The sequence below is a fragment of the Antedon bifida genome, chromosome 4 (genome assembly GCF_963402885.1).
Source record: "Antedon bifida chromosome 4, ecAntBifi1.1, whole genome shotgun sequence".
NCBI classification, from domain to species: Eukaryota; Metazoa; Echinodermata; class Crinoidea; order Comatulida; family Antedonidae; genus Antedon; species Antedon bifida.
In genome coordinates, this window is record NC_136229.1 from 31,526,464 (window position 1) to 31,551,058 (window position 24,595).

A 24,595-nucleotide genomic window follows, 5' to 3' on the forward strand; every position below is an offset into this window, starting at 1 on the left:
TCTTCTTGCATTGTGTTTGTTTAATTTGTTGATTTGTATTATATTTTGTAAAATGTATCTTTTGCCTGAATATATAATAACAATAATAAAATAACAACAAAATTACCATGATTAGGGTAGGTGGTTTGATCTCCCATTGACCAATAAAACTTCAAATCACTTCCACCATTGACTAATACTGTCAAGTTCGTGTACTCGCCAAATTTGGTTTCATAGTGGCTTTGTTCAAATGATAAACCCAATGGTGGTATCTGAACAAGGAATGGTTGCGGCAGTGATGTACTAGCGTTACTAACGGCATTAAAAGCTGTAAGAGTAACCATGTAACTTCCCTCTGAAAAATACAAAGTATACCAAACATATAATTGTGTCACATTTTAAAGTTCTTTTACAATCCAGAGTGCATTAGGACCTCTACCGACATTCAGTGCGTAACGCAGATGCCTGAGGCCCCTGGTTTAGGATCCTAAGTGACTTAGGAATGAATTGAATGGCAGGCCTGATTTTTCCTCTTGGCACTGTTCAAGGGGCCCGCTAAGCTCCGGGGCCCCTGGTTTAGCCAATGAGCACTCATAGCCATTAAGCCACTGCCAGCATCCGAGTCCTAAATTAAATTTTTTTGTTGCAACTGGTATAAAGACTGTTACATAAAACTTATGTAAAATAAAATAATGGGAATTATTATTGAAGAAGAATGTTGTTTATGATATGTTAAACTGATTATGTGTTTTATTGATTATGGTACTTTGATTATGTAGTCCTTTTTGTGAAATTGCCCAACATGGGATAATTAAAATTGTTTGACTTAAGAGTGTATAGTCCACTACTATTATGAGTTAAGTTATTATAATTTCACATCTTTATCATGTCGATTGATTTTCTCGTGATTCCTTTCTCCTAATAAATGACATTAAAGTTAATTTTCTAGTGAATATTTCTCACCTTCTTCATACACATGACTTGCCACTGCTTTTGCTGTATTACTGTCAGCATTGACTCCTGTATGTGTGACCAACGGACTCCCGTCGCCAAAGTTAAAAACAAACGTTACTTCGTTACCAGAACATTCTGCATGGAACTTAACTTGATCTGTCTTCATGGTTATGTTATTTATAATGTGAAGAGATGTTGTATATCTATCATTTTTTGGGGATACCCACAGGCTGTTGATTGCTTCCAGAACCTGAACTGTTTCGGGATAGGCTACTGTGATTGGTTCCATCTGAAGTGCATTACTCACACTAACTGTTATATTGTAACTGCCAGGTAAATTGAATGTATGTGTAGCTATACTCATATTTCCTAAGCTAAAGTAGAACAGAAAAAAAATCCAATAATATAGCAATCAGATATGGAATAACCTACCAACTGAAATTAAATATTCCCCAACAATTGCTTCATTCAAAGCTAGATATCGATCTCATTTTTGTTCACAAAATGTTCTTTTCCTGATTTTTTATATGTAAGACAGGACCACAATGCAAAACAGGTTTGCTTTTACCTGATTGTGTAATCCTGTATAAAGATGTTGTTAAATAAATCAGTAACAATAAACATTTTTTGATGTAAAAATAAGAGAGAAAGTAGACATAATATACCTTTCAACATAGGGACCTGAAATTTGATCACGAAAATTCCACTCAAAGATAATATTGCTGCCTTTGTCAACCGTAGCAATCAGTGTGATTACTTCACCAAGCTGCAATATTGACGGGGAATCTGACATAATCCGGACTCCAGATATTTTCTCTTCTACAACTCCTCTAACAGTTACAGATCGTGATGAAACTGTGTTGTTAATGACGACAAAGCAGGTATACTCTCCATCTAACAAATAATGCTTATTGAGTGTATAACGATACGTATACATGCCCGAGTCTACAAACACCGTTTCCAGCAAGTCTTCGGAAAAGTACAAACCAGTTTTGCCATCTCCGTAATTAATGTCAAAAGTAAATGGCCTTTCTCCCTGGACCGATATTTCAATTGTTGAATTTTGGCCATGCACAACAGTCGGTATGTATACAGATGTTGATAAAATAGGTTCTTGTAACTGTGTCTGGATGTTGACCGTTTGCCATGAAATGTGGTTACTAGCATTCACAGATATGTTGTAAACCCCAGCAGCAGCAAACTCCAAGCATTCCTTTTGTAAAACATTGGTAAACATTTGATACTTAGGCTGAAGGTTGTATCCAGGTGCTGTAGTTAAGTGTTTAGTAGTCCAAGTGTATAGAATAGCTGTACCTGACCCTCGTGCTACATTCCATATCTGCATGGACTCTGGTCTAATCAAATAAAATAAAATAAACAAATAAATATGTCTAATTATTCAATTGGTTTACTTAAATTCAACACAATTTACAATCACCAATTTATTTTCTTTATCCCAACATTTACAAACCAAATGTTTTGGAAGAGTCGCTTTTAAATTATATTTAAAAAAGGGTTTAAATTAAAAATTACAATATCTCTTGAATTTCAACACTAGCAAGTTCGCCCGCCACAAAGTGCGATCGGAGCCAATTGACACTTTTGAGATTTGCCCTTGACGACCTAATAATCGCAAAAACTTGTTCTTTTTTATACCGAGCTGCACCTGCCCACCCACCAAGTTCGAAGACCGTGCGACCACTAGTTTCTGACTAAAGCCGGAAACAGACATGCAGAGATTTAGTGAATTAAGATTATGAGTAATTAGAAATGATTTCTTACCTATAAAATCTACTGATAGTTGGGCCTTGCAAAGAAATATTTGAAATCTGTTCCTGAACTGATAAAACTGAGTGTACATTTGTGGTGAATGCACTGACATTTACTTGGTATAACCCTGCAACATCGTATGTGTGTGAAAACTGTAACGGTTCAGAGCTGTTCCCATCCAACATTGCAGAGTTTCCATCGCCAAAATCAATTTCAATAGTATTTTGATCATCATCAAGGTTTGGAACATTATTCTACAAAATAAATAACAACAGAAATAAGAAACAAATATTTACATGAACTTTTTTACATTTGTACACACATTAATGGTAAAAAAATATATAGTTCACACCATTATGATTTTTAAAATATCTGACAGGCCTAGATACCATCATCAAAATATTTTACCTGTCAATACTACTTTATTTAAGTCGGGTATAGTTTACAGCGTTTCATCACTTAGTTAAAAAGTGAAATCAGGTTAAATTACAATTATAAAGGTACAATTGAACTAGTTTCAGGGAGAATATTCAATTTCATGTTTAACATCAGAAATGACAAAAATGCGGTCATAAACATACATCAGATAGAAACCCCTAAGAGGCAAGAAAAAATACAATTTCCTGTTGGACTCTTTTAATCTGTGTAGAATGCGGACAAGTAGGGTAGAGGTTGACCACATTCCGGTCGAAACAAAGAAAAGAAAAACAGTCAATTAACAGCCAAGGCAAACACCTAAGACATATCTATGACAAAATTATGAAAAGAAATAACCTGAAGGACTGTGCTTTCAACATAGGTTAGTAATTTAAAATTGAAATTAAATACATTTTCTTTGAATGGTATGCTGTGTGGTTTGTCTATGTACATCACTATTCACACAGACCTTATTCTGTTAATTGGAAGCAAACTGAAATATCTTAAGGCATGTACCTGTATCACCCATTTATTTGTAATGGGAAAGAAAAAATTAAAATATACAACCGACGAATTTATTATTTTACTATGATTATTATAGCGCTTTGATCTTCTGGAAAGGTTCTTTATAAATAATGAATAATAATAATATGATGATTTTATAATAGAAACTAACAATATCAATAGTTGTAGATAAAATGTACAGTAATCCTGCATGATTGTAGTAGATACAGTTTGTTTATTCTATTGTTGAACAGCGAGGATCGGACAGGGAATAGGAGAATAAAATAAACCAGTACTATCCTGGTCACCAACAAATTAAATAGCTTTTTATTTTTGGACATTTATGCTTACTAGATTTTAAACCTTCCATTTTATGAGATGTTTAGTGAACCTCTAAAAACTTTAACAATATTGTTTGAATTATAAACAAATAAAAACAAATGTACACTTTTTTTTTCTAAAACAACAAAATGTTTTCTATTGTTTTGTCAAGATGTAATTAAAACATAAAATTAGATTTTGTTTTGAAACATGCGATCTCACAATTTGTATTCCTCCAAAGTATAATGCATTTTTTTAAAATGCATTTTATAGCATTCCATAATTAATTAAAGGCATATTTTAATTTCACTGTTTGTTTAATTGACTGTTAGATGTTTGTAGCATTCACATGATATGTTACAGTATGTGATACCTTGTAGTGGTCCCAGTAAACATAAAGATCTTATAGATCAGTTTGACACATCTCAATAATATAGTTAATTATTTGCACTTTTTCAATGTTTTGTGGCAGGTTTGGGTTAGATATGGCATGGATGGAAGACTTGGTCTGAGGAAAAATTATTTCATTATGCAATGCATTATGTTGTCAGTGGCGTAATGCAGAGGCCTGAGGCTCCTGGTTTGGGAACCCTAAGTGGTCCTCCAATGGTGGAGGCCTCAGGCATTTTTAGCCTTTTCGACATATTTTAATGCCGGTTTTACCCCCTAAGCTCCAGGGCCCCTGGGTTTAGCCAGTGAGCGCTCATAGCCATTAGGGCACTGTATGTTGGCCAATATCCAAAACAAATTGAAATGTAGATGCCATTTGCAACGTTGCAGATGTATCTTGCTGTTTAAACACTTGATGGCTTAATTGATAGCACTATTCATCAAATGGATGTGGCAGTATTACAGACAATATACATCAATCAACTATGTGAGAGATTGTACTGTCTTAGCATGATATTATTACTAACACTACACTGCTATTAACCTGCTCATTTTCATTTATCCTCCCGTATCTTTCAATATGCTGGCCTAATTTCATGATGAACTATACATGCTGGTAAAATCCCATAGAAAAATCATCAATAGAATTACACAAATGTGGATATGAGATAAAACATCTTAAGAAATTTTAAATTATATTTACCATTTAAAAAAAAATGTACTATACGAAACATATATTTCAGAGTGCGATGGGAAAACAATTCAGTATCATCTGATTTTTTACAGGATTTTTAAAGACACAAGAAAATAATGTTCCCTTATGGCAATTCAAATTCATTTGATTGGTTGATTTCATATCACAAGTCAATCATTATTTTTTTCCATTCAATAAGGCATGGTCGGCTTTTAACAAATATTTAAAACATTTTATTGGATGTGGTACTATGCAGATGAACATTATGTGGTCTCAAGTTCAAGAAGTTAAATCAAGGTCATTAAAAATGTAATTAATTATTAGAACATTGGATTGCTATTACTGTAATTTATATAAAAAAGAGTTTATCCCTTCTGTTCTATGCTTTAATGACAAGTTTGAAAGCATTTAATTTCTGCATTCGTTTCTGTCATAACTTCTTTACATGTTGGTTAATTTTCCTCCATGTAACATTGCTCTACAGAGCACAGTTATGTTGTGCTGTTATATACAGTATTAAGTCAATGCTTTTCTGCATTATTTAGATAGAATATTATTTGCACCGTCCCTAGGAAAGTTAGACAAACTTTGGTTTGGACTACCTACCTGTTTAGGTGAAGTAATAAGAGTGACGCCTAGGGCAGAATTAACACAAAAACAATGCAAACATTTACCTACAAAGATGTTTTGGTTACTAAGACAAATCCACCTGTTCAAACCTACGTGACTTTTCATGTCTATAAAGTATATTTTTCACTTTTGTTAATGTATACTGTCTGTATTTTGTTCATCTCCTCTGGCTGCAACGATGCAGATACAGACAAAGCTGTGGTCCAAAATTTCCTTACATATTCATATTTGGAGACTTACTTTTTTTTCAGAAATGAAGGTTATGTAAGGTTCTCATTATTATAGTTATGTGTTCAAATTTTATGCAAGTGTATTATTTAATTATAATCCATTCCAAAATTGTTTATATCTACCAAGCTATCTTCTTTGCTTTCTACTCTCTCCACCCTCTATTCACCAGCCTGTACCTCCATTGTTTTTATTTCTTTTGTTGCAGTCCACTCAGGCAGCGCTTGTCTACTTTAAACTATCTATTTGTCCAACCTTCTGATGAAGGGCTAGTGTTGTCCAAAAGCTCTACTAATTTTTCTGGCTGTTTTACTTTATCATTTTGATTTAGCTTTTTGGTTTTTTTTTGTATCTCTATTGAGATCCAACCACTGATTACATTACAAGCCATTTACATATAAACAGTTTATCATTTTATAGTGCATCTTACCATTAACTGGAATAAAACTGGATGTTTTGCCTCCACAAAATATGAATGGTAAATCAAGATTGGTGCTACAGTATTCAAGACCTCAACATTTACTGACAATGTTTTAGTTGCAACTGAAAAGAAATAAACAAAAAAAACACATTTAATTTTGGTAGAAATCTTCAAATGCTGTATTTAAAGATATATTGTCCCTCTGAAAAAAATTATTTTGTTACATAAGTGTCAAAATGACTGGAAGTCAATGGGTTTTTGATTAACTTTAATATTAAAACTGCAAAATGGCCTATTCGAAGTCTTTATTTACCTTCATTTGTCATGTTTGTGGGGACAATTTATCTTTTTAATCAAATCTCACAAACACTAAACCTAATTTTATGTCCTTGCTTTAATTATACTATATATATATATATATATAATAATAATAAAAATACTGTAAGATGAGGGCGTATCAATTTGATCTCTGGTGCGCGTGCGTACAACTGAGGACTAGTGCTGTTCCGCCGTACCACGCCGAGAATGTTAAAGAGTCGCTATCCAATCGAGTTCGAACAATACCATGAAAGCCCCAGTGGTCTAATGGTTAGGACATCTGCATATCAAGCAGGCGGTCCGAGTTCGAGTCTCGGTTGGGGCGACTTTTTCTCATTCTCACAGATTTCCTCATCTTTATCGTTTCAAATTAATTAATTAAATTTCAGTATATCACCGGGCGGTTTAGAATTAATGTTCTTTGCCTGATTTGTTTATATATATAAAAGTATCTCTTCGGAGATCCCGCCTCGTGAATAAAAATACTGTAAGATGAGGGCGTATCAATTTGATCTCTGGTGCGCGTGCGTACAACTGAGGACTAGTGCTGTTCCGCCGTACCACGCCGAGAATGTTAAAGAGTCGCTATCCAATCGAGTTCGAACAATACCATGAAAGCCCCAGTGGTCTAATGGTTAGGACATCTGCATATCAAGCAGGCGGTCCGAGTTCGAGTCTCGGTTGGGGCGACTTTTTCTCATTCTCACAGATTTCCTCATCTTTATCGTTTCAAATTAATTAATTAAATTTCAGTATATCACCGGGCGGTTTAGAATTAATGTTCTTTGCCTGATTTGTTTATATATATAAAAGTATCTCTTCGGAGATCCCGCCTCGTGAATAAAAATACTGTAAGATGAGGGCGTATCAATTTGATCTCTGGTGCGCGTGCGTACAACTGAGGACTAGTGCTGTTCCGCCGTACCACGCCGAGAATGTTAAAGAGTCGCTATCCAATCGAGTTCGAACAATACCATGAAAGCCCCAGTGGTCTAATGGTTAGGACATCTGCATATCAAGCAGGCGGTCCGAGTTCGAGTCTCGGTTGGGGCGACTTTTTCTCATTCTCACAGATTTCCTCATCTTTATCGTTTCAAATTAATTAATTAAATTTCAGTATATCACCGGGCGGTTTAGAATTAATGTTCTTTGCCTGATTTGTTTATATATATATATATATCTTTTTTTAAAAAGTGCTTACCTAGATTACTGACAAGAACCTCAAGTTGAAACAAACCAGTTGTATGAAATGTGTAAGTAAAAAACGGTAGCGGAGAGCTGAAGTTTTTACCATCAACTGTCCACTGGTAAAGCAAATCTGATCGGTCCAGTATCTCCCCTAAAATCATTTGCATAAAATATCATCAAATATCACAAACAATGTATTAATTATAATAATTAATTATTTTATGTTTAATGTTATGTTGTTATTATCACTAATACCTAATAATACATAGATTCTAAATAAATTCTTGTCATTTGATTGGATTGTGGGTCACATCATGGCATGCAATAGTATGCACTATTGAACGGTCATTCAATAGTACTTTTTTATGTACAAAAAAAAATCTCATTTGAAAAATATTTTTTTATACTATTACTTTTGAAATACAACAGATATTTGCCCTACTCTGATGTAATTTTGTATTTTTATTATACTATTTATATATACTATTAAAGTAAATTGAGAACGCTTGTAAAAAAATTGCAAGTCATTATCGAGTGGGACTCAAACCTAGCCAGGTATGAACATCAGGCTAGTGATCTGGAGGTTGTGGGTTTAAGACCATCCTGAGAATTACTTGCGAAATTGTTCAAAGTGTTCTTAATGTACTTAATAGTATAAAGTAAAAATCTCAACAATTAATAGATGGAGAAACAAGAAGCAATTCTTACCATTGTTGTTCTTTACTAAAAACTGGCCCACTTGATGAATAACAACATCTGAATTTACTATAACTTGAATGTCATCAATGTTAGCTTGTACAATAACACTCAATTCATCAGAAGCAGTTGACACATCATTGAAGGCAGTAATAACAACATGATAAACACCAGACACATTAATAACATAGTCAAACTTAAAAAAACCATCATCTACTTCTGAGGCTGTCACACTCTCTGCAGCACCTCTTCCAATATCAATGGTAAACCTGACGTGTGTACCTTCCTTTAAAACTGCAAATATCTCTGTCGTATCGCCTAAGATCGTGGGTAGAATCTCCTTAAGACTAAACCCTGAAACTTGTTGCTCAACGGTAATAACATTTGATAACGTTGCTTCATTTTGGCTTACTAAATTGTTCGCTGTGACAGTGATAGCGTATGTACCTACTTCCCAATAGGTGTAGTTTGCAGTTGATCTTTCCTGGTAGCGATTTGCTAAGGTAACTGGACTCGGAGTCACGTAAACATCCGTTTCGCCAAAGTCCCATTTAAATGTTACGTTTGTTCCCTTTTTTATAGATGCTACTACGTGCACGATACCACCCAATGAAATAAAGTTAGGAGTAGTTGCGTTGATAAGTAGTCCTTCTATGGGTTCTTGAACTATGAAGTACTCTTTAGTATAGTCAAAACTCACAAGATTTGAAACATTCACAGCTAAAGAATACCGTCCAACTTCTGTAAAAACTTCTGTGAAAAATGGCTCTTTTGTGTACTCTGTTACAATACTTGAATTGTGCAGAGACAGTTCCCAAAAGAAAGTGGTATTTGCGTAATTTGATGATGTATTATTAAATGACGGTGTCAAAATGACAAAGAACTTACTCACAGACCCAACGGCATATGATGAGTTCGCTATTAAATGTGAATTAGATATCACATTCTGGATTATAATTGGTTTTTCCAAGATCTTTTTCAATATCATATCTTTGCTCGAAACTGTACTTGCCACGCTATAAATGCCAGAGTTCTGATATTTATGTTGAAAAGAAATATATAGAGTACAGCCCTCACCATAATCTGCCATCAAACGAAGATTCGGAGCAGAGTCAGAATATTCCCTTACGATAAACGTGTTGTTTTCTTCTTGAAGACTTGAGTTAAATCGCCTACCGTCGCCAAAGTCTATCTCAAGATAAGTGTGTTGACGCGCTGTAGTAAGTAGCGTTAACGAGAATGTGACAACCGTATTTGGCTTGATAAAGTACGACGACAATGGATCATCCACGCTCATACTTAAATTGCTCAATTGCCTCTTTACAACAACCTTCAAAAGAAAAATAAACAATTATAAAATATACAATAAAACGAAAAACAATGTTCAAAGTCCAACCATAAAGGCTAAAATATGTTTTTCAAAATCAATGGCACGGCAAAAACCATTATGTTTGAATCTGTAAAACTTCTGAATACCGAAAGCTTAATAATTAAACATTATCCTTACCACATAAAGCTCCTGCGTCAGACTACCCAACGAATTTGAAACATTCACTCTCACTTTTTCTACCCCTTCTGCAGTAAATGTGTGATTCTGTATAAATAACAAAATTCATAATCAAACATACTATAATACATTTTTTTTATATAAAAGCAGTATTTGAGTAAATTATATATTGCATGGTAGATTATACTTTTATGTATCAAGTAAACACTGTTTCAATTTAAATGTCTACACTAAGTTATACACTTATATAGTATGTTAAATTACGTAAAAATTAATTTAAGTCCTCCACATTGTAAATTATTATACTGGGCTGAATTACGCACATACAACAATGTTCGTCTCCCCTAAAGGTCTCTTAGATTGCTGCCATCAAATGGCGCTCATTCGTCTGTCCACAACGACAGAGACTGAGATCAACTGGGTTCTTTAAAGTGAATTCAAATTCAACAAACAAAGTGCACACAAGCCAGATGTGTTACACTGGACTTCCAGTATTAAGTCCTTATCCGAGAATAATTGTTCTACCACCAGAACAATGGTCGAGGAGTGTCTTGAACCTGTGCAGATTGTATAGCTATGGTTTGAAATTCCCCTGCCTTAACCACTCAACCACTTGACTCAATGATGGACCATGGATCATTATGGTTTGCCTAGAATCGTTTGAGCCACCTCCTTAAATATGGAACTATGACAGGGTTTTGGGTCATAGATCATTGTATTTGTTCAGATTTGGATAAAAACCGTGGCCTCTAGGTTTTTCAGGAACAAACCCACAAACGAACAAACAAAAAACGACAAACATACAGGGTTAAACATATAACCTGCTACGGTAAAGGGATGCAATAATAATAATAAGTTAATCTAAATCTTGGCACTGAAATCTAAAAAGAAAAAGCTGAAGCGAATGGCCAATAGAAAACTTGACTCCTATACAACCTAATCCCAGTTCATTGCACTTAAGTCTCAAGGCTCTTTTCTTCCGCTAATTAGTATCTGCTGAGTGCTATTAAAATTTAATAAAAGTTAACAGTTTAGCTACTCCTACTGTGAAAAAACTGAATGAACTAGCACAGTAGCTATTGGTCTTGTCACTAGCCCAGCTCCACATAATGAACTTGTACTAACAACAACAATCACTTTGTCATATCTCGTGGCATTTTGAAAAGTGTCAATTGTTTGCCTGCAGGTTTACCAACGTACTGTAGTACTTTGTTAATCTACTTATGTGATCTGAGAGAAAATTTAAACAGTATTTAAAAAATGCATCATACGAAAAAACAACAAACAAAATGTGGAATACCAAAACTGTAATGTGTTATGATATCATCACAAGTTTGGATGTGAACACTCAATTATGTCCAGAAGAAGATTGCTATCTGGATTTTTCATCTTTTGTTACTGGCTGTGAGCCAATTACCGGATTACATCATCATCTTTTATTTTTGTCAGCTTTCTCCCTCAGTCTTCCAAGTGGTTATTGACTGTCACTCGTTCCAGACTGCTACACCATCTCTTCTGTCTTGCGCATCATGTTTCTCCAAACTTTCCTGCATTTTTTCTTTACCATATCTTCCCACGTCATCTTTGGTCGTACTCTTTCTCTTCTCCTACCAACTTCTAAATACCAAGCTCTCTATACTGGTTCTTTTTCATCTTTTCTTAGAATATGTCCCATCCATCTCAAGTTACTCCTCATACCAACTTCCACGATTGTTTCACTCAGATCCAGACCTGCCATGAGCTCCTTTGTGTTCCTCTTTCCTGCCAGCTTAACACCACAATCTTTCTTATCATTGCCAGTTAATTTAATACAAACTATTTTTAGTCATTTTTCATTGTGGTACCTTAGAAAACGACACAAAAATAAATGGACTCGGATGAGGGAATGGAACTAAATAGACATAGGAGAGCCTGATATTCTAAAAAATCTATAAAACAAATTCTATGACCAAATATTATGTTAAAGAGCTACAAAAATCCACAAATGGAATTGAGTTTTTAGACAATGTAACTAATGAATGTAGGTTGGTCCCCATACAGTTGGTCCCCCTCGTCAAAATTTATTTCATTCTTTGGAATGGGGGGTGGGGGATTCATACTTCCTGACATCTCACACATATGAAAGTAATCATAAACTAATTTTCAAATGATATGTTGTGCATACAATAATTGACCTAAATGTTAACACTGTTAAGACACAAACTAGCAATTAATGAGGTTTTTGTATTAAAACTAAATCAAAATGATGCAGGACAGACAGTCTCAACTATGAACTACTTTTATGAAGTACATTTAAACCATAATGTGATGTAACAAGTAATTTGTGTGTCAAGTACGAAGAAACTACCTTCCAAATATTCCTAATTTTGTTTTACAGTATTAGAAAATTGTATCGTATTCAATTCATATCAACATGACAGATCCAGGAATTTGAAACATTTATAACATTTGCATTTTCAATCTTGGACATGCCATGTATTCCGAAATGTTGTTTGTTTCATATAATTCAATGTATCTATTTTCTAAAAATGTTCAACTTTATCTTACAATAGAAAATTTAAAAATTGTTGAAAAAAATGGAATGTCCCTTTAAGCGGAGGATTTATCAAGCAATATATTATAAATTAGATAGAAATGTACCGATAAATTTGATCAAGCTTTATCAACAACATAGCGTGTGTGATGGCAATAAAACTAAAAAACAGAAAATCTGTTGGCTGCCAGGTTGTACAGTAAATTCAACAAATTACACAAATTTTACTTTTTCCCGACTTTAAATAAAACAATGCAAAAATTATCATACTTTTCCTTTAAAACTTTCTGCACAGTGGAAGAGTTTTTTGAATATTTCAAATTTATAGCAAATTGTGTCTGTTATAAAATACTGCAATTACTGATTTAAAACAATATAGTTGAGATCGTTTTCTTGGGAAACTGTCAGAACAAATTATGGAAATGTCATGAATACTAAAGGGGCAATCAATAAACACTTGACCTAATATCATTAAACATCAATTAATTTATAGCACAGCATTCTTGCTGACTTTTGGCCCATATCCTAAAGTTGTTTTCAATGAATTGAACAACCTTAATAGTAGTATAAATTACAGCTACCCTACTGTTATAATGACTAACAATTTAAATCGCTAAACTAACTACGTCATCGGCGGCTAAAATTGGAAAAGTCGATTGACTTTTTCTAAAGTGCATATATAAATGTGACAGTCATAGCCCAGTACTATATAAATTAATTTTTAAATGTTTTATAATAAAAAGTCAGATAAGAATTAATTGTGTCAATTTATTACAAGCCAAACATGAAATTTTTACTTTTACACACTTTAGAAATCTAGTAAGATCTTCAAATAATTATCAAAAAATAGTATTCGATTTTATAGAACTTTGGAAAAAGGTTTGGATAATTTTTCATTAGATTGTGTGAGTATAAATAAATAAAATTGTTTATATTTCCAAGAATTCAAGAATTAACATGACGTGTTGGGAAAGACGAGGTAAGTTATTCTAGCAGGTGCTAAACCAACTCACCATGAAACAGTTACCTGTTCTGATCAAAATAATATGGGTTACAAAAGTGCGTAGGTAGGCCTGTTGGAGACAAGCTTTCAATCGTGTAAGAAAGAAAAAGTGCATTCCTTAAGTCTCACCTTTATATGTTGCTGCATGCATGTAATTCTCAAACATTCTGACTCTACTAAATATGGTGACACTACGAACGTGGAGCCATCTTCAAACTCCCAAACAAACGTTAAGTTAGTTCCCATCGATACCGATGCCTGTAGCGTCACTTCTTCGTTCAAAAAAACTGCAACAGACGGCAAGTTGACGGGAAAAGAATCTTCCACCGGGATGCATGATGGGACTGAATCGGGGCTTGCTTTTAACAGTACTTGCAAATTTCTTGGAGCAGGTTCTACTACTGTAAGATTAACGCTCCTGCTTGATGTTGAGATACGATTTTCAACTTCAACATCTGAGAATTCAAAGAGAGCAATACGATTACTATATGAAAATTGCTAAAAAATCATTTATAATATAATTATACTTAATGAATTATTTTCCAATATCCGTGTAAGATGAAGATTTTGATAGTGAGATCAAAAACATATAGAAGTGTGACTAACTATTTTTATACTTCTATGAAATACACTCAATATATTTTCCTTCTTTACTGAGGACGAAATAAAGTAAATTGAAATTGATTGAGTATCAATTAAATTTATTCATAATTATAGTAAATACTTATATTTTCATGATAATTGCGTTAACTCTTTATTTGGTTTGTCAATCTTGTTGGTATGTTAAGATATATTTAATGGGCACTCTTTTGCATATTCCATTTTAATAGCAATGTTTATTCAACATAGTTTCTCAGCAGGCTTCTATTTAAAATAATAACATTCATTCTTAATTAGTAGTTGATTTTTCTTTCTAAACACATTACATTGTAACTCCAAATATCTTTGTTATTTTTGCATATTCCTTTTATAGTACAATCAATGTTTATACACATAGTTAGTTTCTCAGCAGGCTTCTATAAATGCAATTCTTTTTTTGTTTTGTTTCTGATATACATTTTTGTAATTAATTTAATAACTCTATTATTTATTAAAGGTAGATGTACCATACTTAACTAAAATTGCAACCTACAAAAAATAATCTTAAAACAAACAAAAAATTTTTCTACTGTACTTAATTTAAACAAAGTTCCACCAACAACTCAACTACATAATAAATACATAGCCTTTACAAACTTATGTATTTAGTTTTTATATATAATTCACTTATATCATGGGCTAAAAATAAAAAATACTTGTAAGAATTTGTAATAACAAACTACACTATACACAGAAATATAAACACAGCAGAAAATAATTATGTTTGCATTAATTTTATAAGAACATGACAAGATAGGAGCAGTTGATTAATTGAAAAAAAAATATCCTGGACAGAAGTGTATTATAAAAATAATAATGAAAAAAAAACAATGAATTGTGTATTCATTGAATAGGAAGAATGTTCTAATTCATTGGAAACCTGACTATCCTATTCAACTTTGGTTTTAAATCAATCATTCAACTATTTTCTCACTCACTCATAAACTTCCATGATCGCAATAATGCAGTATTATGCAAACATACATTAAATTATTTTAATTTTGTATTAAATAAGACTTACATGTACAAGATAATATTCCAAAAAGTTCCAAACAAACAAGTAAAACAAACAACTTATAGATATGCATCATAGTAGCGTTATAACTTTACATGTATGATTTACACACTTTACTAGACTGTCATTTCAATAAGTTCCGCTTCCAAACTAACTTTCCACCACACTAAATCCAGCTTATGTAGGTGCCAGATAGTAGTTAGTTTAGTAATTAAAGTACACCAATAGAAAAGAGACAAAAAAGTTTTGGATTCAGGTTTCAATAGGCACATGCTGTTCTCCATTGTTTCTAGTTTGATAGATAGCCCAAGTCATTCATTGGCTAAAAAAGTAGATTGAGAAAATTGGACTAGAAGTAAAAAATGTAGTAAATTGAATTTATCTGCATAGTTCACCTGGGATATTTATGCCAGTGGCCAGGATACACCTGGGGAAGACCAATAGAGGAGGGCTGCAGGGCGTATTAGTTACATTCAGGTGCAAGGCTGGACGACTAGGCATACTTAGTTCATTGACTATTACTGCGGGTTAACAAACTGCAATCAGTATTCTGTCTGTGCATGACTTTTTGGATGATCGTCAAATCCGGAGACAATATTCAGGGCACGATCCTCATTTCTATAATTAATCATGCACAGAAACCTAATTAAAAGGGTGCCATGTAAACTGTTACCTCACAAATAATTTAATTTCTTCCATTTCTCAGCCAAATCAAACACATAATTATTGACAATATCCATATGTGGTTGTGATTAAACGCGACGATTGTGTATTGTAAGATCACGAACAAAAACAACAGGACGCAAATTTGTTTTTAAATGTCGCGACTTGACATTTATTGTAGGTAAAAGAATGTCCTTTTAGCGCTTGATGAAACTACGATTAAAAATATAAACAAAAAATAATGAATGTTTGCATGTTATCAACTAGTACATTAAATAATTAATCTGGACAAATAACTAAAGTCTGTTTTTTTTGGGTCAAGATAATTTCACCTTAAGCTCTGTCTGCACTATTAAACTTTTGACAAAAAAGTGTGATGTTTATTTTCTTTTAATTTTAGTTCAATATAAATTAAAGATTTACGGAAACATACGATAGAGAAAAAATCATCAAGAAAGTACAGTATAATACTCAAGGAATGTATATACCAACACTAACAGTTTAAAAAAAAAATTAGTTACACCCTTTTATTCATAGTAAGCTCTCCCAACATGTTCACTATCATAACTTCTGATATGTAAGCGATTCCACTTTGTTGGTGGTTGTACACTAAACATCTTATGAAATGGGTTAAGAGAGTACAGATACATAAGAATTATTTTGTTGTGCAGAAATGAGATAATAAGACAACATTTTTTTTGCACGCGACTCTACAGCTCACTATGTCGGTAGGTCAGCCTTAAGGCAGGATATTTTTCATCTTAAATTTAATAATTATTAATAAATCTGACTTAAGCAAAATTATTTTAATTCTTAAACAATTTTTTCCCCAATTTTTTTGTTTCTTTTATGTTCCACTTTCACCAAAAATTGTAATTTAAAGAAAAAAAAAGTCAAATTGGCTGCCAGCCAATGCGTTTTTGGTTGAATTTAACTGTTTATTCTGTCTTTTTATAAGTGACAATATTATCATTTATTTCTTTTTTTTCTTCAAAAGTGATTTACTTTATCAAAACTACAAAATAGCCTATTCAAAATCTGATTTTATTAATATTAATTTTTCATCTTTTGGGGGAAAATTACATCTTTATGTTTAAGATGATTTTTTGCTAAGCAAGTTTGATAAATCCGGCCCTACATCTATATTCCTCATCAAAGATTGTATTACCTGTCATACGTCACATAGTTAAATACACTTTAGTTGTTAATACAGTATTATTATTGATAATATAATTTTTCATAATTTAAATATAATGCTGTAATATGAAAAGGATTGAGAATATCTATCTAAAGTTACACACCACTTTACCACAAACTCTAATTATAGTATGGACTTAATATTTTTTATTGCTTCTCAGCTGGAATCATGCAGTGATGTTTATTTCATTTTGTACCCAATATTTTACATCTTGTTTGAACTCTACCAAAAATAATTATGGCAATAAAATGATTTTATTTTGTGGTTCTGTTAAGGTGCAAATTTTGTACATAATATAATTGGATAAATCCATTTGATAAAGAAACACAGGTGGTAAGAAGATAATTATAGATGAGCCCAGCTAGATATAACAAAAACAACTGTTTAAAGAATGCAAGCACTGTTACTATTTAACTTAAGCTTGAGAATGCTATTTTGGCATAGCTATTTACATAAATATTGGTTTATATTATTATGCTTTAAAAATAAAATCAACATAATACCGGCCTGGTTCACACTTGCGTACTGTAATCCAGATTGGGAACTATCCGTTAGCCTAACCAATCACAGTCTGCGTGAGAACGCCTAATCCGATACCTCAATCCCGTTTGGCGAATCAGGATAGGTTTATACAGATCGCAAACATTAATTGTTGGAGATATGACATTTGTTTCATTAATAGCCAATTGGCTTCTATTATTTGTATGGATGTTTAATTTAATTTCGTAACTCCAATGCAAACATGGTTTTTGAAACATTTTTAAACGATTTGTAGCCTAGCAGTTAACGTTTCCACTGGATCTGTGTTGACGCTTTATTGTCAGCATGCTTAAAAAATCACAGCACAATCTCAAATACGATAATGTTTAACAGTCATTTCCATGGATAAATTTCAAATTGTATGATATAGATTGTAGGGATGTTAATTAGCATGAATAAATGAAAAGTCATTCTTTACTCCATGGAAAAGTACAGTGTTAAATTATGCCTAGGCCTAGTCTACACCTCAACATTCTTGTCAAACAGCGATCGCAAATGCAAAGTGAGCACGAGCTTCTATTCTTTCAAAAATTTATTCAAACACTACCGACTTACCTATTACATATAATCCCTGTTGCTGGAATCGGTGTGTAACCGCAACTAACAAAATTGTCTGATTTTTAACAATGAATGTTTCTTCCTTGATGACACTTTGATTAACCAGCCACCGCACTTGGACATCTTGAAGACTATTATTCAACAGTGGAAGACCTATAAACAAAATCAAGCTGTTATTTCATTTGAAGCTTCTTTTTTTAGAAAAATGTTTATTTATATCAAAATTTCTTCACTAGTCATATATATTGATTGGTTGATTAAATTTATTCAGTTCATACATAAAATACATTTTAAAATGGTACAGAAAACATACAAATACATCATTTTTAAAATAATCAACACCAGAAATATATCACAAAAAACAGATGACGTCATACAAGGGGAACAGAACAAAATGAACCAAGGATAATTAGATAAAGTTTCACATTTTCAGTGTAACTTACATTTAACTGAGACAAAATTTAGACATCATTAATTATAGTTATTTTAGCAATATAATAAATGCAATTATTTTAAGTAAAAATACATATAAGAACATTTTGATACATCTTAAATCTTAATATAATTAAGGACAAATTAAATAAGGGCATCATATTCATGCAATATCCCACTGTTTGAACTATTATACATACTGTAATTGTGAATATTGGAGGAATTCTATTCATAGTTTTAAGAACAGAATTCATAAAAGTTGTAAATTAAAACCATAGTTAATGTACTTCCACAATCCAACCTGCATCAGCATTGGTGCAAATTAATATTGTAGATTGTTTTTGTTGAAGATGTTATTGTTACTTTTCTGGTTGAAATGTTTTATTTGTATATTGATTGATTAATCACTTCATTTCTGAATACAAATTCCATATATACAATAAACAATACAAAACACAAAATCACACTAAAATAGGATTTTCTCCTATTTAGTATAAGGATGTACTATCTGAAATAAAGGAAATGAATGAAGAATTGAAAAATATAATCAAGACAAAATTGAAAAAAGAAATAGTACACATATCTAGTGATTAAAACTGTGAAATGGAAAATTGAAAGTCTTTTTTTTTGTTATTAATCTTTAATTTTCATGTTTTTGGTGGACAATACCTCTTTAACGTTTGCGAATGGAATCTCCACTTTTCACAAAGCTAATACAATATATGAAGATTAGAGTCATAAATTCATTTAGTTCCAAAGACACTAACAAATGTAATACACTGAAAACATACAAACACCATAGAAAAAATAGAAATAAAATACTAAGTAGGTATGTACATACTTTCTCCATTTGTTTAGGAAGAAAGAATCACTGCCCCCACCTGAATTGTAAACAATGGAACTCTTAGGTACCTAAACAGCTGTTCTAAGCAATTCTCTAAAAAACCCTAAATGTTGCTGCCTGTGGTAGCAATCAGAATTAATTTGTATAAATTGAACATTATGATGAAATGACAGAAAAGTAATAGTGGGGTATTTGTTGAACAAACCTGATCATTTCTTCTGGGATACATTTTATGATTGGATTTCCTACAAAAAAAAATTAACTTTGGAATTTGTTTTTCTGTTTGTGAATTTTATGTATTTTGGTTGAAACAATAAAAGCAATAATATTCCCATGACTACCTCAAAGAATTCCATGTCCAGGCACTTTAACTTGGTGTGAAATAAATGATAAAAAGTATCTCCAGTCTCCAGGCCTATATATTTGTAGATGGTTATATTTTAGCAGGTTGGATTTTATGACAGAAAATTAATTTTCTTAAAACTATGGTAGGCTAGGTATAGGTGAGTCCTAAATTCATCCTGAACGTAGGGAAATTAGCTGTTAGGAGCAATTGATACTAAGCCTGGGAATGTGTTAGTTAGGGTGGGTAGCCTGATCCTCTCTAGTATTTTTCAACCATGTACTCATTTTCAGCTGAGTAGATTGGGAGTTGTTCTTAATGGGAATTGAACCAACCTCTTTCTGTATGATAGTCAAGTGTCCAAATCACAAGGCTACTCCTTAGTATGATTATTATTATATTATTATAAATTGTTCGTCTATAACCTAGTATGGCCTTCCCCTTCTAAATTTAATCTTGGAGAGGATATTTGGCAAGTGCTGTTTTCTCAATTATCAAATCTATCATATATTTTTCACAGACACAACACAAAAATTAAAAAACTCCTATTGCAAAATTTCACTTATATTATATGCATACATCTAGCTGATTAGTGACCTATTACGGTACTTGTTTTATTGATTTGAGAAATGGCAGAATTTCTTTTACAATAGCAATTTCAAAATTTGGAAATTAACATTTAATTGAAAAAGGAACAATTATATAATTCAAACAAAAAAATAACAAGTATGGCTTTAATTAAACAACCAAACCAAAAATATCTTTTTATACTGGTTCACTTGAGCAGGTCAAAGGACTGACTACAGAAAAGTTTTCTTTCAAGAAGGGAAAGAGAACAATTGCATTTGAACCATAAAACTGCCAAGTCTACTGGGCCATACATGTAATACTTGTGGGAACAAAGTTAATCCAGTTATTGATGTATTCAATGGTTCAAGTATAAAGAGACCAAATTAAAACATGTGTTACCAATAACCTCTGTTATTTAATGACATATGATATAATATACAGTAATATATTTGATTTAAATAATTATCTTTATACTGCATATCCATCTGTACATATATACTCTGATATTTCAAGTTAATAAATCAAATCATGCATGATGAAAGGTGCTGGCCGTATTCTGACCATCATAATCTTAATCTGCATGGTCTAGTTAATGCAGAAGCCTTCCCTAAAAAGGTTAATCCCCCTGACGCAATTTTTATCATCACAAACACAAAACAGATGAAAAAAAGTAAACTCTGGAGTATATTAATAAGGCTGGTGTAGGCCTTACATAACCTACGCCTTTGCCTGTAATTAACAGTGGTGTTTACTCCAATCACTACACCACATCATTGGAGTTATGTATGACAGCTACCCATCTTAACACCACAGAGTTAAACTACAGCGATGCTTGAATAATTTTGATATTTTGATATTTACCAATCATTTCATATTTAATGTATACAGTATATAGTATTCTAAATTTGATGCTCTCTGCACTTCAATTCAAAGTGTAATTGTTTGTAAATACTGCGGAGTAGATTTGCGTCAGGGTGTTGAGTAATTTCAAGAAATGGCGAAAAAATAAATTTATAATTAAACAGTCATCATAACTGTGTAAAATCAAAATAGAGATCCCAGACTACTTTTAAAACGTAAAAGATAAACTTTTACTTTTACTACACCTTGGCATTAATCTGTTGATTACCTTACCACTTGCGTTGCCACGCCAGTCCCATGCTGTAGTGTACGTGTGAACGTAGCCTAAACTTTGCTGTACACTGTGAAACAAATTTGACTTTGACATTTAAGCCAAGGTTATACACAAGTTCAAATTCAAGATTGTAAAAACATTAAAAGATATACATTATACATTAAAGTTGACATTAAAAATCTGTAAGGAATTGTGTATTTCTTTTTTCCTGCAAACATTTTTTTGGTAATAAATAATAAAAAATAATGTTACAAGTGAAAATGTAAACCAGTCCCCTTTCTTAACAAGAAAAGGACAATCACTTTTTTTGCCATAATGTATGTACCAACTTTCAAAAGAGCCTATATTTAGTTTTGTGCGATTTGCTGAAATAAATATACAGTATTACAGACTAGGTATTTTAAAGGAACTTAATAAAGCAGATATTCAAAAGCATGCATCTAATAGATTGTATCCAGCATTAGGTGGTCTTACAAAGGTTACTTTGAAGTTAGAGTGAAGAAGACACCTGCCTTACAGCCCATCAAGTTCAAGGTAATGATAATTATTGATAATGACCCTATTGATGAGGTGTTCTGTGTACACAGCTAACATATCAACTATAATTTTAATACTCAATAGAGTAAATTCCATACACAGTCATAGAGAGGTTGACATTTTTTGAATATTTTGATATTTAAAATTTAACATGGCAGCTTATTAAACCTGGATGATGCAAAAACTTACAGTCATTCCATACAGTGTCCATAAAAACCCATGTGATGTGTGATAATAATCCTACTGTAAGTCTTTGGGTCTGTTTCTGATGCATAGCGCCGAATTAAACCGTTTATTTCAAAATAGATTTAAAATATAATTTTTGTATCGACTGCATTTCTGCTCAATTTTTGCTCCTAAATAACCGTTTAAATCAGTGGGCGGTCGTCGACGAAAATCATTGACAGTACCTAAAATGCAATGGGGACTGCCGGTCAATTCAAATGTTACTGCAGTGTAGTTGACACAAGGTCAGCGGTTGTCAATCAAATAACCGTTATTTTGCATTTGCAGCTAAAAGTTGCACAGCAATAAATGGTTAAATGGTGAATTGTTTTTAACCATTATTTTCAGGCTGCCATTTAACCGGTTATTGAAAATTTCTCATGTTTCTACTGATAACAAATTGGAGTTAATTTATTCACACGGTTATTATTATTAACAGATTATTTGTTTGCAGGAGAAACAAGCTTTCGTACATCAGCCTACATTTCACCAGTCATGGCATCAGCAGACCACACTATTTAAAAGTTTTAGCAACAAATACTAATAATTTACTGTTTTTCTATCATCCATTTTATTCTTGCCCGTAAAACCCATTAAAACTATCTCAATTGCTCTAGAATGCTGGGTTTCCTTGGCTGTGGCCCCTGGCTCCAAGTCCAAAGTTGCTGGCTTCACTGGCCAAATACTCTCTTATCTACCCCATCTATAAACTAAAAATTGTTAGATGGCCCTCCCACTTTAAAATTGCTTCCTACATGCTTTGAAGCCTAGTATTACCTTTTAAAGATGGGTTTCTTTCTGAGATTAGTGTAAAAAGGAATTTTTTTTCTAATCAAAAAAGTAATTAATTTTGGTATAAAATTAAAGGTTATTTTATGTTGAATTAGGATATTGCCAAGATAGACAATCTATTTCAAAAATATAAATCTGAAATCTAATAAAAATGATAAATTTGAGAAATATTCAAGTTCCTACAAAATATAAATAGATTACTGTATACAAGTTAAAATCCATCATATTAATCAAGTTAAGTACAATAAATACACACAAGATACTGTAAAAAAGAATCATAACATATTATCATTTTTTTTTTACAAAATAATTCATAACCAAGTAATAATCTATTAGGCCTACTGTATATGATTTTATAAAAGTGTGAATTTTTCTCAACATTTATAGAAAAATGTGTGGATGTGAAAAATGTTGCCCTCGGCATGGTTGTTCATTGTTTCGTGCCCACCATGTAGGGCTATTTTTAGCTTAGATTTGTGCAAACTTTTATATTTTAATTGCTCTATTCAAGACATGTCTTTTACAGATGTCTATAGAGGGAGACATTCATAAATGTTTTTACTGCTTTGTACACAATTATTACAAGATAACATGGGCTCCACCTTTTAAGTTGTACTGTGTAATAGCTAACCTGAAAAATAAAGAGATTTGGTGTCGAAAATGTGTTTTTGGAAAGTTACTGAAGTTTGGTACACTGTTTTATCTCCACATGTGTGGTAGTAGCAGTTCAAATAGTACATGCAATCATATTATTTGCTCTATGCTGTAATATTAATAAAAATTCTCTGTACGTTTACTGTGGAGTGGAGTTGTAGATTCAAAAATACCTATCAGCTACCAATTCCACCAGGGTAATGGATTCTTGTTTTAGATCGCAGGATTTTATCTTACAAAAAACTCCACTCTGAAAGGGCAAAGCTTATCGTTAAAGGGGCACTTCTTGTCATCATCATTGGTATGAAGGGCATATGAAAACTGAATTGAATTATCTGATTACTGCACTGATCATACAAAGATACTGTAGTACTTTACTATAACACACCTAAACAAATTCCTGGGTTGGGTATGTCTCTGTGAATCTGTATAATTTTTTTTTGTATCATTTTACTGCATAGTTTCTTTGGTCTTCCACCAGGTCTGGTGTTTTCTTACTTTTTTAGAATAGAGCTCTAGTTTTGTGGGTGTATAATCTGGCCGTACCAATTTAATTTACTAGGAGCCGTAAGTTAAAAACAAGACTACAGACTGTTCTTGTTACCTTACAGTGTCAATGGTTTACTATGTAATTCTATTGATACAGTTGGGGTGGGCTAACATTTGATCTTGAATTAATCCAATGTCCAAGAGCTTGATAAGCCATCAGAAACAGGTGTAACAATCAATTACAAGGACATAGGAAATCTTCAATTATACAAGTCAATAAACTATACTTTTTAACTGTGTTTATTTCACTTCATTTTTTGTGTATGCTTTTTCTAAATCGTATAGTTGAAATAAATCATTCATTTTGATGTTAATCATAATATTACTAAGACTTTAATTATTAACTAA

At 32.4% G+C, this 24,595-nt stretch overlaps 1 protein-coding gene across 1 annotated transcript in view; it reads right to left on the reverse strand.

Moving 5' to 3' along the window:
- The window catches only part of LOC144839334 (polycystin-1-like protein 1), a 65,334-nt gene that overhangs the window by 33,371 nt on the left and 7,368 nt on the right, over positions 1–24,595 (reverse strand). The window contains exons 5-14 of the mRNA XM_078694650.1: positions 18,164–18,319; positions 13,683–14,008; positions 10,018–10,104; positions 8,523–9,840; positions 7,828–7,965; positions 6,318–6,430; positions 2,716–2,957; positions 1,599–2,288; positions 943–1,307; positions 107–334 (exon numbers count right to left, since the gene is read on the reverse strand). Coding sequence (XP_078550776.1) covers positions 107–334; positions 943–1,307; positions 1,599–2,288; positions 2,716–2,957; positions 6,318–6,430; positions 7,828–7,965; positions 8,523–9,840; positions 10,018–10,104; positions 13,683–14,008; positions 18,164–18,319 — 3,663 coding nt within the window. The remainder of the gene's footprint in view (positions 1–106; positions 335–942; positions 1,308–1,598; positions 2,289–2,715; positions 2,958–6,317; positions 6,431–7,827; positions 7,966–8,522; positions 9,841–10,017; positions 10,105–13,682; positions 14,009–18,163; positions 18,320–24,595) is intronic.